Below are 20,329 nucleotides of genomic sequence, written 5' to 3' on the forward strand. Positions count from 1 at the left end.
AAAATGAAAAGAACCAGCAATCAGTGATGGCCCTGGTGTTAATAACCAAGACACAAAGTCTAGGCAGCTCCTTTTCCAAGACCATCCCATATCTTACCAAGGCTTTGCAGGGCAGCAGACGCAGAATGACTCATTGGATATTAGAATTGGAACCAAGGAGTCTTCTATAAATAGATTTTTTTCCTTAACCTTTACTACTCAAATCAAATATTGACTGGCTGGAGCTAGCCCCCCCCAAAAAAATGGGTTTACAGTCTCATTGGGACTCCCCAATTTTGACCACCTTCTTGTTCTCCCACCAGCCAATTCATAGACTTTTCAATTCCCTAGCTCCTATAACTGCTTTCCACATTTGCCTTCTCCATCATTCCCTGTCTTGTAGCTGATTGATGTTCACTGACAATTAAGCGGAACAGGGAATCACTTCCATCTCAAGTTGGCTGCCTAGAATGGCAAACTGATTTAAATCTTTACATTTTTCTTAACTTCCCCTAGGTCTCTTCCATTCGTTTGAAGCTTTTCAGCTCTTAATGTTTCTCTACGGATTTTCTAAATAGTGTATCTTCACTTAGAACTTAGCTGTTTGCTTAAGCTAAAAATAGTTATACCTCCTTCCCATTCATTGCAAGATGAGTCTCTGGGGTTCCTCTTTTCCCTCCTACAAATGCTTGCTTAGATTTTGTGTGTTATATTCGTAACAAACCATGCAAGGCCTGTACTGTATACTTACTCATTTTGTTTTGCATATGTTAGAGTTCCATACTCCCCATCCCCACAAAGTGCACATGTATATTTATACCCTCTACTTCTTTTACTTCCACCAAATTTAAACTAACAATGAGAAGTGAGAGATATCTCCTTCTCTCACAGAGTCCTGTTCCTGGGGCAGAGAACTAGACCTCTGCTCTGAACAGATCTGTGCAAAAATGCCAGCCTGCTTCCATTATATTAGGGGAGCACGGAGCTCTGGCATCTCAGAGGCAATTTGAGTGCATGCTAATGTTAGGAAGCATTAAAGATATTTAACGGTAGCTGTAAAGATATTTCCTCTTCATGCTTTTATTATTGCCATCACATTGAGGCTGGGACACAGGACATACACACACATACATGAATATATATATATATATATATATATATATATATATATATATATATATATATTCCCCTTTGTTCCACTCTTCACTTGAAAGAATATTAAGCTTTCTTGTGGAGGGATGAATTTAGTTTCTTACCTGAGGGGCACTGGTGGCTCACACCTGTAATCCTAGCTACTCAAGAAGCTGACATCTGAGGGCCATGTTCAAAGCTAGCCCTGGTAGGAAAGACATGAGATTCATCTCCAATTAACCCCCTAAAAAAGAGCAGAAGTGGAGCTGTGGCTCAAAGTGGTAGAGCACTAGCCTTGAGCACAAAAAGGCTCAGAGACAGCGCGTTGGGCCTGAGTTCAAGTCCCAGGACCAGCGAAATAATAATAATAAAAATAATAATAACAAAAAGGACTCCTCCAAAGCCACTTTTACTGTAAGCCTATTTGAGGAGGAGGAGAATGCTTTGGAATCCTCAGGTACAGTTACACGGCTTTGGAGTGGGAGGATCAGACTGTTTCCATTCTCCTCTTTTAATTGATGAAGGGAAGGGAGCAGTAAATCATAGGAACACCTTTGCTTGTTGTGCACTGGGGTCTCCTGGCTTGGCAACATTCAGAGATACTAGTCCATCACCTGTAGGGAACTAGTAGGTTTACTTACCATTTTGTCTAACGATATAGCTAAGCAAACCTGTGGTGGGGCAGTCATTCTTATATTTTCATTGAGATAAGTTTTTTCTGTATCTGGGCACTGAAGGATTATGTGAAATAATGTTAACATTTTTGGTAATGTCTTCAATGAGGGGTCATTTTTTGTTAAACTTCTTTTAGGAATGCTTGAGTCAAATAAATATTGTCTTTTTGTATGTCACCTAAATGGTTTCCTTTGATCTTATTTTGGGAAAAGTGTTAGGGGGACTGGGTGGTAAAAAAAAATTGTGAGTTAAAAGAATAAACACTGTAAAAGTAGGAAGCTATTTTATCCCCTTTGTGTGTGTGTGTGTGTGTGTGTGTGTGTGTGTGTGTGTGTGTGTGCGCGCGCGCGCGTGCGTGCATGTGTGCGCGCATACAGGTCCTAAGGCTTGAACTCAGGGTCTGGATTCTCTCCCTGAGCTTTTTTGTTCAAGGATAGCACTCTACCTCTTGAGCCACAGCTCCACTTCAGGCTTTTTGGTGGTTAATTGGACTTGGCCAGGAGCCAGGGGTTCTCTCCTGTAATCCTAGCTACTCAAGAGGCTAAGATCTGAAGATTGCAGTACAAAGCCAGCCTAGGCAGGAATGTCAGTGAGACTTTTTTCTCCAATTAACCACCAGAAAACCAGACATGGCACTATAGCTCAAGTGGTAGAACTCAGGGACAGTGCCCAGGCCCAGAGTTCAAGCCCCATCAAGACCCACGGGGTAGGGGGCAGGAAAAGAGTACCATGGACTTTCTGACCTGGGCTGGCTTCAAACTGTAATCCTCAAATGTCAGCATCCTGAATAGCTAGGAGTACAGACATGCGCCACTGGGGTCTAGATGTTTTATCTGACAATCATTTATCATGAAATTCCTTGCAGTTGGGCTGTGTGTATTTTTTGATAAAGATAGGTGTGTCTTTGGCTTAATGTTTGCATAGACTACAAATAGCACCCAAACAGACAAGTATTTGGTAAATTATAATAGTTATGGAAGTAGAGAGCTGGTCCTTTATACTATTAAGCTGAAAATATCACAATATATTTACTGTCATGAATACCATGACAGTAAATGTTAATATATACATATACCTTATATATACATGATATATATCATAGACAACCTTTTACATACAAGTTAATTATGTTACCAAGTTGGATTTGAAACAAGATTGATTTTCTTCTCTTTTTTTTTCTTTATTCTTTTGCCAGTCCTAGGGCTTGAACTCAGGGCTTGGACACTGTCTCAGAGCTCTGTTTGCTCAAGGCTAGCACTCTACCACTTGAGCCTCGCTCAACTTTATCTGTGGATGTGGTAACAAGCACTCTACCACTAAGCTATATTCCCAGCCAAGGATTGGTTTTCTACAGCTGTCCTCTTGCAGAGTTGGTAATATAGTTTAACTTTTCCTATAACATTTAACATTTAAATATATACAGATTTTTTCATTTATATTGCTAATTAATCTGTAGCTAGACCACAGTTGTTAATCTCTCTACAGCCCTAGGGTAACGGCTGATATTGGGATGTGTGTGTGTGTGTGTGTGTGTGTGTGTGTGTGTGTGTGTGTTGGTCCTGGGGCTTGAATTTAGGACCTGGGCTCTGTCCCTAAGCTTCTTTTGCTCAGGGCTAGCACTCTACCACTTAAGGCACAGCACCATTACCAGCCTAAGTTTGGTTGTAGTTTGGTTGGTTGATTTTGTTTTGTGGGGTTTTTGTGGGGTTTTTTCTGGTAATTCATTAGTGGCAAGAACTTTCCTGCCCCAAATGGCTTCAAACCAGACTCCTCAGATCTCGGCCTCCTGAATAGCTACGATAACAGTATGAACCCCTGACTGGTCAGAGTATTTTTATATACATTTATAAGTATCCATGGAGACTCTGGAAATCCATCTCCAGGTAATTACGGTTGTTTGCTTGCTTAAGAAACCTCATTTAATGGGGGAAATTTTTTATTAAAGGATTTTATTAACACTGATTTTTACATCATATTTCAAATGCTATGTTTAACAAGTATTCAAGAAGGGAATCTATATATAATCACTGGCACATAAATTTTAGAACATAATTAAAATTAAGCTGAGACTTTGTATGTCATAGATAGATATCGGTCTATATAACATTACGTTAATAGAGTATATACCGTCATAGATTTTTATGTCTATGTACTTCCATTTATATCTCCAAGACTGTGGCAATAACCTTGGGTACGCGAATATTGAGTCATCGCTCTTATACTGTTTGGATCTAATAGCCGCATATCAAGGAGACCATGTACCTTTTGTTCCTTTGGTCTTATCTCATTCAATGTGATTTGCTCTATTTTCATCCACTTCCCAGTGAATGCCATTATTTTATCTTGTCTGGTGGCTATGTAGAATTCCATTGCTTATGTACCACATTTTTTTGTAGCCATTCATCTGTAGTGGGGCATCTGGATTGTTTCCATCGCCTGGCTATTGTGAATAGTGCAGAGATGAACATAGCTGAGCAGGTGTCCTTATCATATCCTGGGTTATGATGTTCAGGGTAGATGCCCAGGAGTGGTATGGCAGGATTGTAGGGAAGGTCTATTTTAAGTTTTTTGAGAAACCTCTAAACTGCCTTCCAGAGTGACTGAACTAGTTCACATTCCCACCATCAGTGCAGTAGGGTTCCTCTTTCTCCACATCCCGCCAGCATTTGTTGTTGTCTGAGTTCAGAATATTGGCCATTCTGATTGGGGTAAGGTGGTATCTTTGGGTTGTTTTTATTTGCATTTCCTTTATGACCATGAATGATGAGCATTTTCTCATATGTTTGCCATTTTAACCTCTTCTTTGGATAAGTCTCTTTTTAGTTTCCTTGCCCATTTATGATTGGTTTGCTAGGTTTGTGAGAGGTTAGTTGAGTTCCCTGTAGATACTGGATATTAAGCATTTGTCTGATGTATTATTGATAAATATTTTTTCCCAGTTGGTTGGCTGTCTTGTACTTTAGTAGCTATGCCTTTGTCTGTGCAGAAGCTTTTTATTTTTAGGTAGTTCCATTTGTCAAGTCTCTCTCATCTGTTGTGACCCTGAGACTGTTCAAAAAGTCTTTGCCTGTGCCTATGAGTTCTAGGGTCTCTCCTACTCTATCATGTAGCAGTTTCAGGGTTTCAGGTCTGATATTGAGGTCTTTGATCCGTTTTGAGTTACTGTTTTGCATGACGACAGGCTGGGTAAAGGGGGAAATTTTTTTAAATATTATCTTTAATTGTATAAAGGAGTTTAAATTCAACATTTCAGGTTATGGATATAATGAATGAAGTCCATAAATGAATATGTATTATATCTATGGAAAATACACATTGATCTTTTCACAAAGGGAGTGAGGAACCAGAATGATGAAAACATGCTCCTTTTCCAGAGTAATTTACTTTTTAAAAATTACCCTGGATTCCCCTTCTTTTCAAAGTACAACTTTTATCCTCAAAAGACTAGCATATCAGGGCCTAGAACACTTTTAACCTCAGTGCTGAACATTCTTTGTCTTCTCTTTTTTGCCAGTCTTGGGGCTTGAATTCAGAACCTGAGCACTGTCCTTGGGCTTTGTTCCTCAAGGCTAGCACTCTGCCACTGAAGCCACAGCAACATTTCTGGCTTTTCTCAATGTATATGGTACCAAGGAATTGAACCCGGGTCTTCATGCATGACAGGCAAGCACACTACCACTAGGCCACACTCCCGGCCCCTTTTAACTATTCTTCACAATGGTCACATCTGTGTCATTAGCAAGAGGAAAATACTTTATTTCTGGTTTTCAGCATCTGTTAGGTATGCTTACTATGATATCTTTTTTAAAATAACACAATGAGCCGAGCATGGTGGCTCCCACCTGTAATCCTATATACTTAGAAGGCTGACATCTCAAGATTGTGGTTCAAAGCCATGAGACACTTATCTCCAATTAACCACAGGAAGAGTAAAAGTGGTGCTGTTGATAAAGGGGTAGAGCACTAGCCTTAAGCTGAAATGCTTAGGGATAGTGCCCAGACCCATCCCCCCAACAAAAAAAAAGAAAAATAACACAAAATGATAAAAGAAAAAGGGGGAAAAAAGTACAAAATTGATTGAAAAAACAATCTGGAATGAAGACAAGAGGGAACATTCACGTGGAAAAAGGGTAGCCGAGTGCTGGTAACATGCCTGTAATCCTAGTTACTCAGGAGGCTGGGATTTGAGGATCATGATTCAAAGCCAGTCCACGCAAACATCCATGAGTCTGTTCTCTCCAATTAACCACTGAAGTATGCTACTACTTTCATGCTGGATGTTTAAAAATATTTTTCTGGGAGAAAGTTCAAATATACATAAAAGTAAAGCAACGATTACAATAACTGGCTATATACTCATCATCCAACTTCAACAATTATCAATATGCTTAATCTTGTTTCATCTCATCTTTTTTTTCCAGTCCTGGGGCATGATCTCAGGGCATGAACGCTATCCTTGGGCATTCTCAAGGCTAGCGCTCTACCACTTGAGCCACAGTACCACTTCCAGCTTTTTCTATGTATGTGGTACCAAGAAATTGAACCTGGGTCTTCGTGCATGTTATGCAAGTACTCTGCCACTAGGCCAAACTCCTGGCCCATTGTTTTGCTAACATTTGATAGATTACATTGAACTAAGAGTTTGGGAACTGTCCTATTCCAGTTGACCTTTTAAAAATTTTAATTTTATTGTCAAGGTGATGTACAGAGTGGGGGTTACAGTTACATAAGTAAGGTAATGAGTATATTTCTTGTCAAACAGTGTTACCCCCTCTCTCATTTTCTCCCACTTTCCCTTCTCACCATTTCCCCTCCAAACCCTGAGTTGTAAAGTTCATTTCTAGCATAGTGTCTTGTGAGTATCCCTGTTGCATTGGTTTGCCCTTTGTCCCTTGTCTCACCATTTTGTCATTCTCCTTCCTTTCCCCAAACCAGATAAACATATGTACAAGACACAGGGTAACACAATCAAAAACAGTGAGTACTGGGGATAAACCAAAGGAGAAGAAGAAGAAGGAAGAGGAGGAGGAGGGGGGAGAGGAGGAGTAGGAGGAGGGGAAAGGAAGAGGAGAAGGAAAAGGAAGAAGAAGAAGGAGGAGGAGGAAGAGAAGCAGCAGCAGCAGCTTCACATAATACATTAAAAAATGTATTTCCATATCTTGGAGTTCATTTCAATTAGCATCATTTTATATGGTCATATGTACATAGCTGTTGAGCTATTACTATTTGACTTTTTAAATTCATTTATTCAAGAAGCGATAGGGCTAGGAGTTTGGCCTAGAGGTAGAGTGCTCCCCTAACATGCACGAAGACCTGGGCTCAGTTCATTGGTACCACATACAATAGAAAAAGCCAGAAGTGGGGCTGTGGCTCAAGTGGTATCTAGCGTTGAGAAAGCTCAACTGTAGTGCTCAGGCCCTGAGTTCAAGTCCCAGGACTGGCAAAAAAAGAGAAGCCTTTAAATATATTTATATATATTTAATATGCTACATTATATAATATTAATATATGTATAAATAATAAATGCAAATTGATAATAGATCATTTTATATGTTATTTATTATATACACAATTTAAATTTTATGATTATATATTTGATGTTTAATAAATGTGTTATAAATACATAAAATAAATGTGTAATATAAAATATATTCTGTAATATAATTATATTTTACATATTATGTCATATAGTATATTTTGTTTTATAATATACATTATATAATGTATGATATATATTATATATTCTTATATAACCTATACAATTTATATTATATATATTCCTGCCCTCGGGAATGACAAATTTGTTTCATCTTGTGATCCAGTTCTGCTTAGAGTATATTGTGAGAAGAATTTGGAGGTTGAATTTGTGCTCAGAGGGAAGATGTTATAATGATGTCTCCTTGAGCCCTGGAAGGTGGGCAGAGATGAAGCTTTTGTCCTGTGGAGTTAATATCCATGCCTAAAGGCTGAAGTGGGATCCTCAGCTAGAAAAACAACACATAAACTATAAGGCAACGTTTCAAAAGTATAGTACAGTGCCAATGAAAAGACTGATGGGGATGTTGGGACCAGAAACATTCTTAGAGAAGGAGCTAGTAGAGCTAAACCTTAATGATTGGTAGAAGATGAAAAATATGAACCAAGAGGATGTTCCTCTACTTAGGTGGGTTCAGGTTTTGTTTTGGGGGGGGGTTGTTGTTATTTTTTGGGTTTTTTTGGCTCACTTATTTGCCAGTCCTACGGACTCACTTCAGGTCCTGAGCACTGTCCTTGGGCTTTCTCAAGGCTAGAGCTCTCCCACTTGAGTCTCAGCACCATTTCTGCCTTTTTCTGTGTATGTGGTACTAAGGAATCGAACCCGGGACTTGGTGTGTGCTAGGTGAGAACTCTACCACTAGGCCACACTCCAGCCCTTGGGTGGAGTTTTAAGATGTAAATCCTAATAGCAAGATGAATTGTGAGGGGAAGATGATGAAGATAAACAAATAAGCTAATATTAGGGAAGAAAATGGTGAGGATATGCCTTGTATCTAGCAAACTGGAGAGAAGGTGTAGATCTTTTATGGTTTAGAGATGAAAGTCACCACAGTTTGGTAGATGATGATAAAAATGAGATAGAAGAGCCCGATTTGATGGCATATATTTGAAATTCCAGCACTTAGGCTGGGGCAAGAGGATCGGAGCTTGAAGCTAGCTTGGGCTACATAGCAAGACTTTACCTCACACAGAACAAAACACACAGAAAAATGATATAGAGAAATGGGGAGGTGCATGAAAGATATGAAATCTGGGACGGGAGTTTGGCCTAGTGGTAGAGTGCTTGCCTAGCATGCACGAAGACCCGGGTCCGATTCCTCGGTACCACATACATAGTAAAAAGCCGGAAGTGGTGCTGAGGCTCAAGTGGTAGAGTGCTAGCCTTGAGAAAGTCCAAGGACAGTGCTCAGGCCCTGAGCCCAAGCCCAGGACTGGCAAAAAAAAAGATATGAAATCTATTTTGGACATATTGTCTATAGAGTGCTGGAAGGAACCATTGTATCATGATTTTCAGTAGGGCTGAGAACACTCAGTGTGGCAATGAGAGAACAGCTATATGGAAGTCTCAAAGCCACCCTAGCAATACCCATTGTTGTCGGTTCTATGAGGGCCACCATTCCAATAGCCTGAGTTCTGCCTAGCTGTCTGTGTCTTAAGGTCACCCTGGCCTGGCCACTAATGTTAACCTCACCTCCAGTTCACAATGCAGTCCCTCATCTTCTTGCAGGCTCCCTGTTTCTCTCTGTCCTGATGGAGTCAGCCTGCTAGTCTCTCTGGCATCAAAGTTTTCCTCTCTTCTTGGATGAATGTGGTGTGCTTTATCCAGCTCAGACTTCTATCACCCATGACATCACCAGAAGACATTGCAAAGCCCTCTCAGAACTGGTGAGAAAACCCCAAAGCTAAGCTTGCTATGGGAGCAGTCATGAGATGACAAGTTCTAAGTCAAAGCCCAGTATGGTCCTGCTCCCAGATCAAGAGCAACACACTGCCGCCCCCTGGTGGCCACATGTAAAATCATGAGGACATGTTAGAGCCAGCAAAGTCCTTCCCTGCAGGATTCTAGAGTTCTACTGAATCTCTTTCCATCTCTACTTCATCTTTTAAGCTGAGAGACACTTAATTTATTAATCTTTTAGATATCTGGGTTAGACAGTCTGGGTCACATTAAAAAAATACCCTTAAGTACCTTTCAAAGGGGGCTGAGAGCATAGCCTAGTGGTACAGTGCTTTCCTAGCAGCATGAAGCCCTGGGTTTGATTTCTCCATACCACGTACTCAGAAAAAAAGCCAGAAGTGGTGCTGTGGCTCAAAGTGGCAGAGTGTTATCCTGAAAAAGCCCAAGGACAGTGCCCAGGCCTTGAGTTCAACACCCGGGACTGGCAAAAAAGAAAAACAGAAGGACCATTCAAAAAAAATGATTTTTTTTTGCAGTGCTGAGTGTGGAATCCAGAACCTTATACATGCTAGGCAAATGCTTTCTTTACCACTAAGTTACATCCCCAGCCCCACTATACTGACTTTGTGTGTGTGTGTGTGTGTGTGTGTGTGTGTGTGTGTGTGTGTGTGTGTATGTGTGTGTGTACTGAGGCTTGAACCCAGGGCCTGTGTCCTATCCCTTAGCCTTCTTGCTCAAGGCTAGTGCTGTATTAGTGAATAACGTCACTTCCAGTGTTTTATTGGTTAATGGGAAATGAGTCTCACAAACATCCCTGACCAGGCTAGCCTCCAACCCTGATCCTCAGATCTCAGCTTTCTGAACAGGATTACAGAAATGAGCCACTGGCACCTGGCTCCCACCATCCTGACTTTTATGGTTATAATTCTTGTTTCCTTTGGTTTTAGCATCTCTGTATGCATGCACAGTATACTTTAATCTCTTGCAGGCCTGAGCTTCATATGCACAGATCCATAAGTCTTCCATAATTCTTTTTTGAAAAGCCACCTTTGTTGGGATAGACCATAAATAAAAATTCATTCTTTTAATTTGTATTGTTCAATTGTTTTTATATAAATTCAGAGCTGTACTACCATAATCACTATCAATGTTAAAACTTTATCTTGTAGAAATAGAAGCCCAAAGTGTGGCCTAGTGGTAGAGTGCTTGTCGAGCATGCATGAAGCCTTGGGTTCAATTTCTTGCTACCACATACACAGAAAAGGCAGAAGTGGTACTATGGATTAAGTGGTAGAGTGCTAGTCTTGTGAAAGCTCAAGGACAGTGCGTAGGCCCTGAGTTCAAGCCCCAGGACTGGGAAAAAAAGAAATAGTATACCTATTAGTAGTCTTCTTGAAGCCCATAGTATTCACTAATGTACTTCCTGTCTCTGTTAATTTGTGTCTTTGACCATTCTATGTAAACAGAATCAGACAAAATGTGCTCTTTTCTGTTTGTCCTCTTTCATCTATCATCATGTTTTCATGGTTCATCTATGAGCATGAATCAGTGTTTCCTTCCTTTTGTCCATTCATTAATGGATGGACATTGGGAGAGCTTTCACTTTGGGTTATGATTATTATCAATGTACTGCTATGAATGTTAGTACACAGTTCTGTATAGATGTTTTCAACTATCTTGGATATGCACCTAAGCATGCAACTGCTGACTCATGTGATGTTTCTATATTTAACTTTTGAGGAAATTCTCAACTGTTTTCCAAAATGAATACAGCTCTTTACAATCCAATCCACAATATTAGAGGATTCTAACTTCTTTGCAGACACCTGTTACTGTATTTCCTTATTAGAGCTATTCTAGTCAGCATTAAGTAGTATTTCATTCTGGTTTCAATTTCCATTTCTCTTGATGTCTAACACTTGGAGCAGCATTTCATGTATTTATTGTCATTTTTATATGCTGGAGAAATGTCTACTAAGATCCTTTGCCAGGTTGAAAAAGATTTTTATTAGCATTTATCAGTTGTACAAAGGGGGTTTCATTGTGACATTTTCATACGTACATATATTACAAACTTATACACAATGTGCCTTGATCAAATTCCATCCATCACTCTCTGTCATTTCCTGTTGAGCCTCACTACCAAATAGAGCCTATTTGCCATGTTGTAAGGGCTTGCACAGTGTCCCTGAGTTGTTGGGGGTTTTTTTTGGGGGGGGTTACTTAGGGTCTGTATGCCGTCTCTGAGCTTTTTTGGTTTGGGGTGAGTTTTTTTTGTTTTTTTGGGGGGTGGGCACTCCTGGTGATTCAACTCAAGGCTGTACTACTTGAGCCACAGCGCCATTTCCGGCTTTTTCTATGTATGTGATACCGAGGAATGCAGCCCAGGGCTTTGCACATGCTATGTAGGCAGTGTATGACTATGCCACACTCCTGGCTCCTGGCTCTGAGCTCTTCAGCTCAAGGCTAGCACTCAACCAAGTTGGAGCCATAGGGCCACTTCTGGTTTTCTCGTGCTTTATTGGAGATAAGAGTCTTATGATCTTTTTTGCCTGGGCTGTCTTTGAACTACAATCCTTAGATCTCAGCCGTTTGAATAGTTAAGCTTACAGATGTGATCCACTAATATCAGGCTTGTCCCTGAGGTTTTGTGCTCCAGCTTGACTTCTTGTGGCTTTTTGTGGTTAATGGGAGATGAGTGTCTGGGCTGGATTTGAATGTCAGTCCTCAGATCTCAGAGTTTTGAGTAGTTAGGATTACAGGTGTGAGCCATTAGTACCCAGCTCAAGACACCGAATTGAGTCAGGGGACGAAAGGAAGGATAGAGGGAGAAAGTGATTAAATTCTGGGCTAAATTGCAATTGGCTTCCTGTATTCAAGAGGTTTACTTGGTCCTTGAGCCTGTTGCGCCCTGCCCGGGCCCCCTTGTTTGGGGTACCTAGCTCAAAGCTGAGCCAGGCGCCCGCCCCCGCACTGCACTGATTGGCTGCGGTGACCTGTTCGTCACGCTCTGCTGTCATTGTGGTCAGAAGATAAAAGCTGCCGCGGCTGCCTAGGGAACCGCGCCGTCTAGTCGGGGACCCTTCGCTGGTTGACCCTGCGAAGCAACCCCCTTCCCTTCACCCCCCCACGCCCCCGATCGCTGAACGGCGAAAGCGGTGCGCGTTCTCCCCCCGCCCTCCACCCTTCAGCAGGGCTGCCGGACCAGTAGGCTGCAATCGGATCGGTAAGCGCCCAAATATCCTGAGCTCACTAGCTACATGCAGGTAAAGGGCGGTCTTCCTTAACTGGTTGCGGGGAGAAGGAGGGAGAAAGCTGCCAGTCGTGGGTGGCACAGGATTTGGAGAATCGACGATTGCGAGGTAAGGGAAGAAGCACCCCCCCCAAAAAAAAAAAAACCTGGCTGCTTTGAGAGAGGAGGCGGGGTTCACCTGGATACTGCAGACTGGGTTCCATTTGCTTGGATTGGGGGGAGGGGAAGGAGGAGAAGCCATGCAAGAGAGGAGGGAGAAGGAATCGGCTTGGCCTTGACCCCCATACCCTTGTGTTGAACCCCTTTTGCACCTCGTCACAGCTTCCTGGGGAGACTGTTGGGGTGGGTGTGTCCAAGTCCTGTTCCATTTCTCTAAAGCAGCTCATCAAAGCGGAATCTGAGGTGGAATTGTGTTCACTGATGGTCGATCTGGTATGCTGGGGCTCCAATGGGGAAGGGTCATTGGGGATCGTATCGGGAAGGTGGGAGAGGACATTTTCTGCCTGGCGACTGCAGAGGCGGTGGGAGGAGGAGGGAAGAGTGGGATGACGCGAAGGCTACCTCAGACCCTCCCCTGCCCTGCCCGCCTCCCCTGTGGCGCAGTTTTGACACCTGGATCTTCGGAATCAGCGAATTCTGCAGTGTGTGGTGGAGCGAACCCCAGAGGCAAGCTTGCTTCCGGAGTTGCACACATTTCACCAACTGGACAGAAAGGTGCGCTCATTTCGGAAGCTGTAAGGATCTGAGGATTAATAACCAGGATGGTGAGGTCAGAAGGGGGTGTGGTTGAAGCCAAAAGATGATGACATTACTGACATCCTGTATTCTTTCCACGCATCTGTGAGCAAGGTGGTCGATTTTGAGAGCCTCGTATAGATTCCATACACCGTTAAAGCTAGAATTTGAAACAACATTTGCCATTCGTCTGGAAGGACTGGGGTGGGGGAGGGGATCGCTTTGGCTGCCTAGGAACCACCTGATGCTAGCACCGGGAGACGCATCGTCTACCTCTTGCAAGACGTTTTATTTTATTTTTATTTATTCATTTTTGCTATTCCTACGGCTAGAACTAGGTCCCTGGGCACTGTCCTTGATCACTTTTACTCAAGGCTAGCACTGTAATGAAGGATATTCAGGTAGGGAGTAAACATGGCTGCAGAATGTTTATTAACTGCTCCCTCCCCGCCCCCTACTTCTTTTCATTACAGACCATACTGGAATAAAAGGAAGACACAGTCACCTGCACACCTGCAAATTAGGCTCTCCCCCCACCCCTCCCCCCCAAAAAAGCCCAGGATTTTGTATTGAGATTCTGTGTCATCAGCACACATGGCGAACATCCTTGCACAAGTGGGTAACAGCCAGGACCAGAATGCAGCCTTGCCCCCTTGGGCCCTTTCCTTGCTGAGATCCATGGGGAGAAGTCTTGGCCCTTTGATGGCCTACATAGCAGAGAGAAATTTGAAATTGTTCTCAGGGAAGGCAGTGCCAGTCCCAGGGGAAGAAACCTTTGAAAACTGGCTGAGCCAAGTCAATGGGGTCCTGCCAGATTGGAATATACCTGAGGAAGAAAAACTCAAGCGTTTGATGAAAACCCTCAGGGGTCCTGCCAGAGAGGTTATGCGTTTGCTCCAGTCTGCCAATCCTAACCTAAGCGTGGCAGATTTTTTGCAGGCAATGAAATTGGTCTTTGGGGAGTCTGAAAGCACAGTGACTGCCCATGGTAAATTTCTGAACACACTGCAGGCACAGGGGGAGAAAGCCTCTCTTTATGTGATCCGTTTAGAGGTGCAGCTCCAAAATGCCATCCAGGCAGGCGTCCTGTCTGAGAGAGATGCAAACCAGACTCGTCTGCACCAGTTCCTGGTAGGGGCTGAGCTGAGTAGGGACCTGCAGTGCAGGCTGAAGGGGCTTCTCAGGGTGTATGCAAATGAGCCAGAGCATCTTCCTGATTTCCTGGAGTTAATCAGGATGATAAGGGAGGAAGAAGATTGGGATGATACTTTCATTAGACCAAAGCAGCCCAAACGATCTGAATCAGAGATGGAGATTGTAAGCAGCCCGGTGATATTTGAGGACAATGCCTCAATCGCCATGAGCCATGCTGATTGTAATGTGATAGAGATAGATGATACGGTGGATGAGTCGGATGAGGATGTGATCCTGATAGAATCAGAGGACCCTCCACTCGAATCCTTGGTGTCCCCTCCCATCCTGGATGGCGCCATCTATCAGGACCAAGTGCTCTTCATTGACTCCCCCACCACTTCCTTCACGGAGTCTCCTTCCACCAGCCATGGTGATGAGCGGAGAGCCAGGAAGCGAAAACACACAAGTGGCTGTTCCTCTTGTGATGATGATGGCCATTCAATAGAAACCTGTGAGAACAGCAACAAGACCGAAGCCTTTGAGAATCTGATCTTTACCCTCCAGGAGCTGACACATAGAGAGCAGGGGCTAAGACCTGCCAAACCTAATGGCTCCTGTGAGTTACAGTACAGTGCTAGCCCCCAGCCTTAAATATAACAGCCCTTCCCTGTATTGTCTGGGAAATTATGGGATGGGGGGAAATGTGTAACTTGCATGAATTAATCCAAAAAGCTGTTTTCTTTTGGATGGAGAAGGAAGGTGGAAGAAAATGGCCTGCCCTTCACCCTTGCTTTCTTCCCCCATTGCTGAAGATCCTATATTCTGTGTGTGCCCCTTGCCCTGCTGGCTTTGGTGTCTTGATGAAAAACGGTATCTTTCATTGTTAAGTATTCAACTACTTGAGAAAATTATAAAAGGTAAAGAACAAGTGATCTAGAACTCTCCACCCTTGTATAACCATTGTCAGTCCTTTGGTGAATGTCTTTCTAGATATTTCTCTATGCCTCTGTACACAGATAGATATATATTATAGATACGTGATGAAATATAAGTGCTATTCTATATGCTGTATTTTTTCACCAAATAATACATGTTGTGGCCTTCTGTCTGTAAAAAATACAAATACATAGATATAGATGTATGTATACAAGTATATCAACATCTACCTTAATGTCTCTGTGGTATTATTTAACACCTCTGTGGTAGTATTTTAAGAAGATGTAAAGGGAAAAGAAGAAAAATGTATGAAAAACTATAAAGGGGTGGGGTACTAGTCTGAGGATTTTTTTTCAGCCAGCTTCATTGCAGATAAACAAGGAAGAAGAAATGGGCTGAAATATTTCCCAAAGGGGAAAAAAATCCCTTTACAACAATTAACCTATCCCCTACCGCATAGAGCCAGATTATGGCCTGTACTAAATGATGGTACACCACTGGTTTCATTTGTATTATAGCTAGAGGAGTGGGGTGGGGCAAGGTATCTGGTGCTCTGGACCCACAAGAGAATTCCAGGGATCCCATTCCCGTTCCCTTTGGTGAAGGGAAGTTCTCCCTCTGGTGGATTCCTTAAATTTCTGCTGCTGCTTCTAGACAATATTTTTTTAAAGGTGCCTGTCCTGGGGCTTGAACTCAGGAACTAGATGCTGTCCCTGAGTGTTTTCTGTCATGGCTAGCACTCTAAACACTTGAGCCACAGCTCCACCTCCAACATATTTGGTAGTTTATTTGGGATAAGAGTGTCATGGCGTTTCCTTCCCAGGCTGGCTTGGAACTATGATCCTGAGATCTCAGCCTCCTAAGTAGCTTGGATTATAGGCCTGAATCAGTGGTGCCCAGCTTCTAGACAACATTCTGTTGACAAGGAATCTGCCCTCCCATGATTAAGCAAAGAGAAAAGGACAACTCTTAGGAACTCAGCACCAGCAGGCTGAGCTCTGCCACAGGTTACAGGTAGTCCAAGGATTCGCAAGGAACCCCACTGCAATCCAAGATCACTTGCACTATAACCCTTTCATAGGTAAATTGGAAAACAATCTCATAGCCAGCTCAGTTGAAAAACCATGGGAATCAGCCAGCCAGGAAGCCCCACTTGCCATCAGAGCAAAGCGAAGGACATTTGTGGGAAAGGGAAGGAAAGCGGGAATTTCCTAGGAACCTGCCCCGTAGAAGCCCACCCTGAATCTCCCATAGGCCTCCATTTGAAGGATGACAAAAGAGAACAGTGTGACCTTTGACCCTATGGATCCCTATGTTTGTGAACAGGACAGGGCTGGGCATTCAAGAACAGGAAGAGAGTGGAATGGAGTGGAAGAGTGGAAGAGTGGAAGGGAGTGCAAGTAGGGTACAAAGGAGACAGAGTGAACTGAATGGGTGGGTGCAAGCACTGACCCAGAAAACCACACCCACACAAGTGACGGAGAAAAGAGCAAGATTTAATGACCAAAGCAGACAGGCCAAACACCCTCGGGAAAGACAAGAGCAAAGTGCTCTCTGGCATGGGAGCAGTTATAAGATGGAGGGGGTTGGAGTCCAGAGAAGGAAGGGGCTGGTAACCCGAAATCTTTGTGATTGCAGCTGAACAATGGAGACACCAGCCGGGCAGGCCCAAATATCCTATAGCTCGTTTATGGCCAGGAAAGCATCCTATATCTAGCACTTAGCCGAAACAATACTTTCTGTAGCTAGCCCATAGCCAGAGCAAACATACTATATGGGGGCGCATGGTCAAGTCCGGGCACCTTGCATCTGGACACTAGAAATAGTGTGTGAGCAGGAATGGGAACTGACTCCAAGGCGACAGCATGACACAGTTGGGCTGGAGGTAGGTGCAGTTTGGTGGAGATATGTGACTGTGGCAGGGCCTGGCCTGTGGATGTCCCAAGATGAAGGCTGTCAACCTGAAACATGGCAAATATGCCTACAGTGGATCTGGGGTTCCTGAGCGATGTGGTGATTCCCAGACAATGAAGGGAATACTGGTGTGTCAGCAGAGAAGCATGAAAGAGATATGGTTGGGGAACAACGGGGCCTCCCGTGCGGATTGTCAGGGGCTGGAAGCCTTATAAAAATTGGATCAAGGGTTGCATGCAAAACCCTGGGCTGGATTGTACCAGGATTGGCACAGGTTGGGGGGGGGAATCCCCAGAGAAGGCCCTTGAGGTCCTAATGATGCTACTACCAATTTAGCCCAGAGACAAAGGGACAAAGGGAACCCAGGCTGAAGTCCTGAGGGAGAGGTTGTGACCAAGAGCTTCAAGAAGCTCTCTCTGGGTTGAAGTACTTCTCTGCAGAAACACCCTTTTAGCTCCTCTTTGGCTTCTTGCTCCTACTCATTTCATGACTCAACAATTTTATTTTCTGATCATGGGGATTGAACTCAATACCTGGGTGCAATCCCTGAGCCTCTTGGTGCTCAAGGCTAGCTAGCAGTCTACCGCTTGAGCCACACTGCCACTTCTGCTTTTCTTTAATAAGTAGTTTAGTGGAGATAAAAGAGTCTCATAGACTTCCCTCCTTGGGCTGACTTCGAACTGTGATCTTCAGATCTCAGCCTCCTGACTAGCTAGCATTACAAGCATAAGGCACTGTTGCCAGGATTCTGGTCTATTTTTTAAAACAAGATTTCCTTTCCAGGTCACTATTTTTCAATTTTACTCTATAAATACTTGTTGAGATAAAGATTTAGGCTGCCATCATTTCTTTCTGGCACCAGGCAGATTAGAAAAATGAAAGGAGAAATCAGTTCTGTGTGTTAATTACCAGCTTCTTCTTCACTCAAATTAGCTGCAGTATTCTGTAGATTCTACTTTGTAAAACATGTTATGTGGTCCACCCCCATTTTCTTTCCTCTCCCTAGCTTCTTCCCTGTTTCTATACACTCGAAACTGACAAGTGTATTTCATTCACCTGATATAAATCAGCATTTCATTTTTTAAAAAAATTCTTTTTGTGAGACATTGGCTTTTCCTTCATGCAAGAAATATGCATTTGCTCTAATTGGCTACCTAAGTTATCCAGAAGAGACTAATGGGCTTCACAAAAAGAAGGCTATTAGAGGATTTAATGTCTACATCCCTCATTTCAAGCTATGGGCGTATTTTCTTTCTCCTATCTCCATCCCTATTGGTTGCTAAGGGATGAAAATGACTCTTTGTCTTGTTAGAAGAAGCTGGCCTCCGGGCACCCTTTTGTATTATTTTCTTTCTCCCTGGCATCTTTTCTCCTGGTTTCCATGACACCCTCCTTTGATGGCTCCCCCTCCTTGGCCTTTGTAGTGGTCATTTCTCAGTCTTCATTGCTCAATTTTCTTCCTCTTCTTGATCATTACACCATTATTTCTTGTGCTTTCTTTCGTTTTTGTACTGATACTAGATGGTATCCTTGAGGTGTTTTTCCCCCTTACAGCTAGCACTCTACCACTTGAGCTACAGCTCCACCTCTGTTTTTTTGGTGCTTAATTGGAGATAAGAGTCACACAGACTTTCCTGCCTAGGATGAGTTTGAATCATGATTTTCAGATCTAAGCCTTATAAGAAACTAGGTTTAAAGGCATGAGCCACTGGGACCCTGTTTACTGTAGACCTTTTAGGGATATGAGGGGATGAGAGGAAGTGAACAGTGGGAAAACTGAAAACAAAAGACCACAAGTAAGTTTGTTGAATAAATCCGGTTCCAGACAAACAGTGGAATGCTATTATATATGTATACGTGCGGGTGCGATGTCAGATCATTGTTTTAAAATATGATGTATGTTTCATTAAAAAAGCACCACTCCATCAGACCCTCTGTGCATTTTTCTTTGGTTGGTTGTAGGGCTTGAACTCAGGACCTGGGCATCGTCACTGTGCCTCTTTGTGCTTAAGGCTAGCACTCTGCTACTTCAGGCACAGTGCGTGCCACTTCTGGCTTTCTGATGGTTAACTGGAGATACAAGTCTCACGGACTTTCCTGCCTGAGCTAGCTTTGAACTTCAATCCTCAGACCTTGGCCTCCTGAGTAGTTAGGATTACAGGCATGAACCTACTGTTGCATCATGTCAGACCCCTCCTTCACCTACCACGTGAAGCTTGCCAAGATTCAAGTCTCATCTCACCAGGCATCCCCTTGGGACAGCTTTTCTTGACTTCACCAGAGCTTGTTTCCTATCTACTAGTTACTGCTTACCATATCCTATTGGTTTGTGCAATGAATAGTTTTCCCCATTAGGCTTACAGTCCGGTGTCTAGCACAACACAGTAAGTATATCCTGACATACTGCAAACACAGTCGCGGGTTTGCTCTTCCTACACAGAGTGGTGAGGACTCCTCCCAATGTTTCGGATTTTGCTCACAAGTTGCCTTTTCAAGGAACAGGCCATTTACAACTGTATAGCTGGCCTCCCAGCTTTCTCCTTCATACTCTCCTTCTCTGCTTTCCCATGAAAGGCTCTCTTCTACATCATTCACTAGCTTATTATAGAAGTCACGTGGACCTAGCGCAGTTTCTCTATCAGCTTCTCAATCATCATCATCATCTGGAAAGAGATCAAAGTAGCATTCAAAGGAGTTCTGGAGCTGGGCGCCAGTGGCTGGGCTGATGCCTGTAATTCTACCTACCCAGGAGGCTGAGATCTGAGGATCGTGATTCAAAACCAGTCTGAGCAGGAAGGTATGTGAGACTCTTATCTCCAATTCATCACCAAAAAGCCATCAAAATGGAAGAGCATTAGCTCTGTGCTAAAAAGCTCAGGACAGTGCTCAAAAAATAAAAAAGGAGATCTGCTAAAGCATGGTCACTAGTACATCTCATGCAACAGGTACAGGTATATTCACGAAGGAGTGGTACAGTACCGCCCTAGATCCCTACCACACACACACAAAAGCTGTGAATGAAGGACCACAAGTATGGTTTGCTGAATAAATTTGGTTCTACACACAGGCAAAGGGATTGTGGACATTTAGAAATCTGAATGTAGGCTGGACCTGGTGGCTCATGCCTGTAATCCTAG

The 20,329-nt window shown here is 43.1% G+C and overlaps 1 protein-coding gene across 1 annotated transcript; it reads left to right on the forward strand.

The window, feature by feature from the left end:
• The first annotated feature begins 12,523 nt into the window (after positions 1-12,523).
• On the forward strand, positions 12,524-15,446 carry Zcchc12 (zinc finger CCHC-type containing 12). The gene is made up of 3 exons (XM_090327061.1): positions 12,524-12,905; positions 13,077-13,187; positions 13,682-15,446. Exon 3 carries the CDS (start codon positions 13,803-13,805, stop codon positions 14,991-14,993), a length of 1,191 nt encoding a protein of 396 aa, XP_090183187.1. The 5' UTR covers positions 12,524-12,905; positions 13,077-13,187; positions 13,682-13,802; the 3' UTR covers positions 14,994-15,446.
• Positions 15,447-20,329: the final 4,883 nt, after the last annotated feature.

This window comes from Megascapheus bottae, chromosome X, assembly GCF_031878675.1.
Source record: "Megascapheus bottae isolate mThoBot1 chromosome X, mThoBot2.hap1, whole genome shotgun sequence".
NCBI lineage: Eukaryota > Metazoa > Chordata > Mammalia > Rodentia > Geomyidae > Megascapheus > Megascapheus bottae.

What these genes read in the sequence shown, in the direction of transcription:
- Zcchc12 (XM_090327061.1), top strand. Translation starts at nt 13,803, where the DNA reads ATGGCGAACATCCTTGCACAAGTGGGTAACAGCCAGGACCAGAATGCA.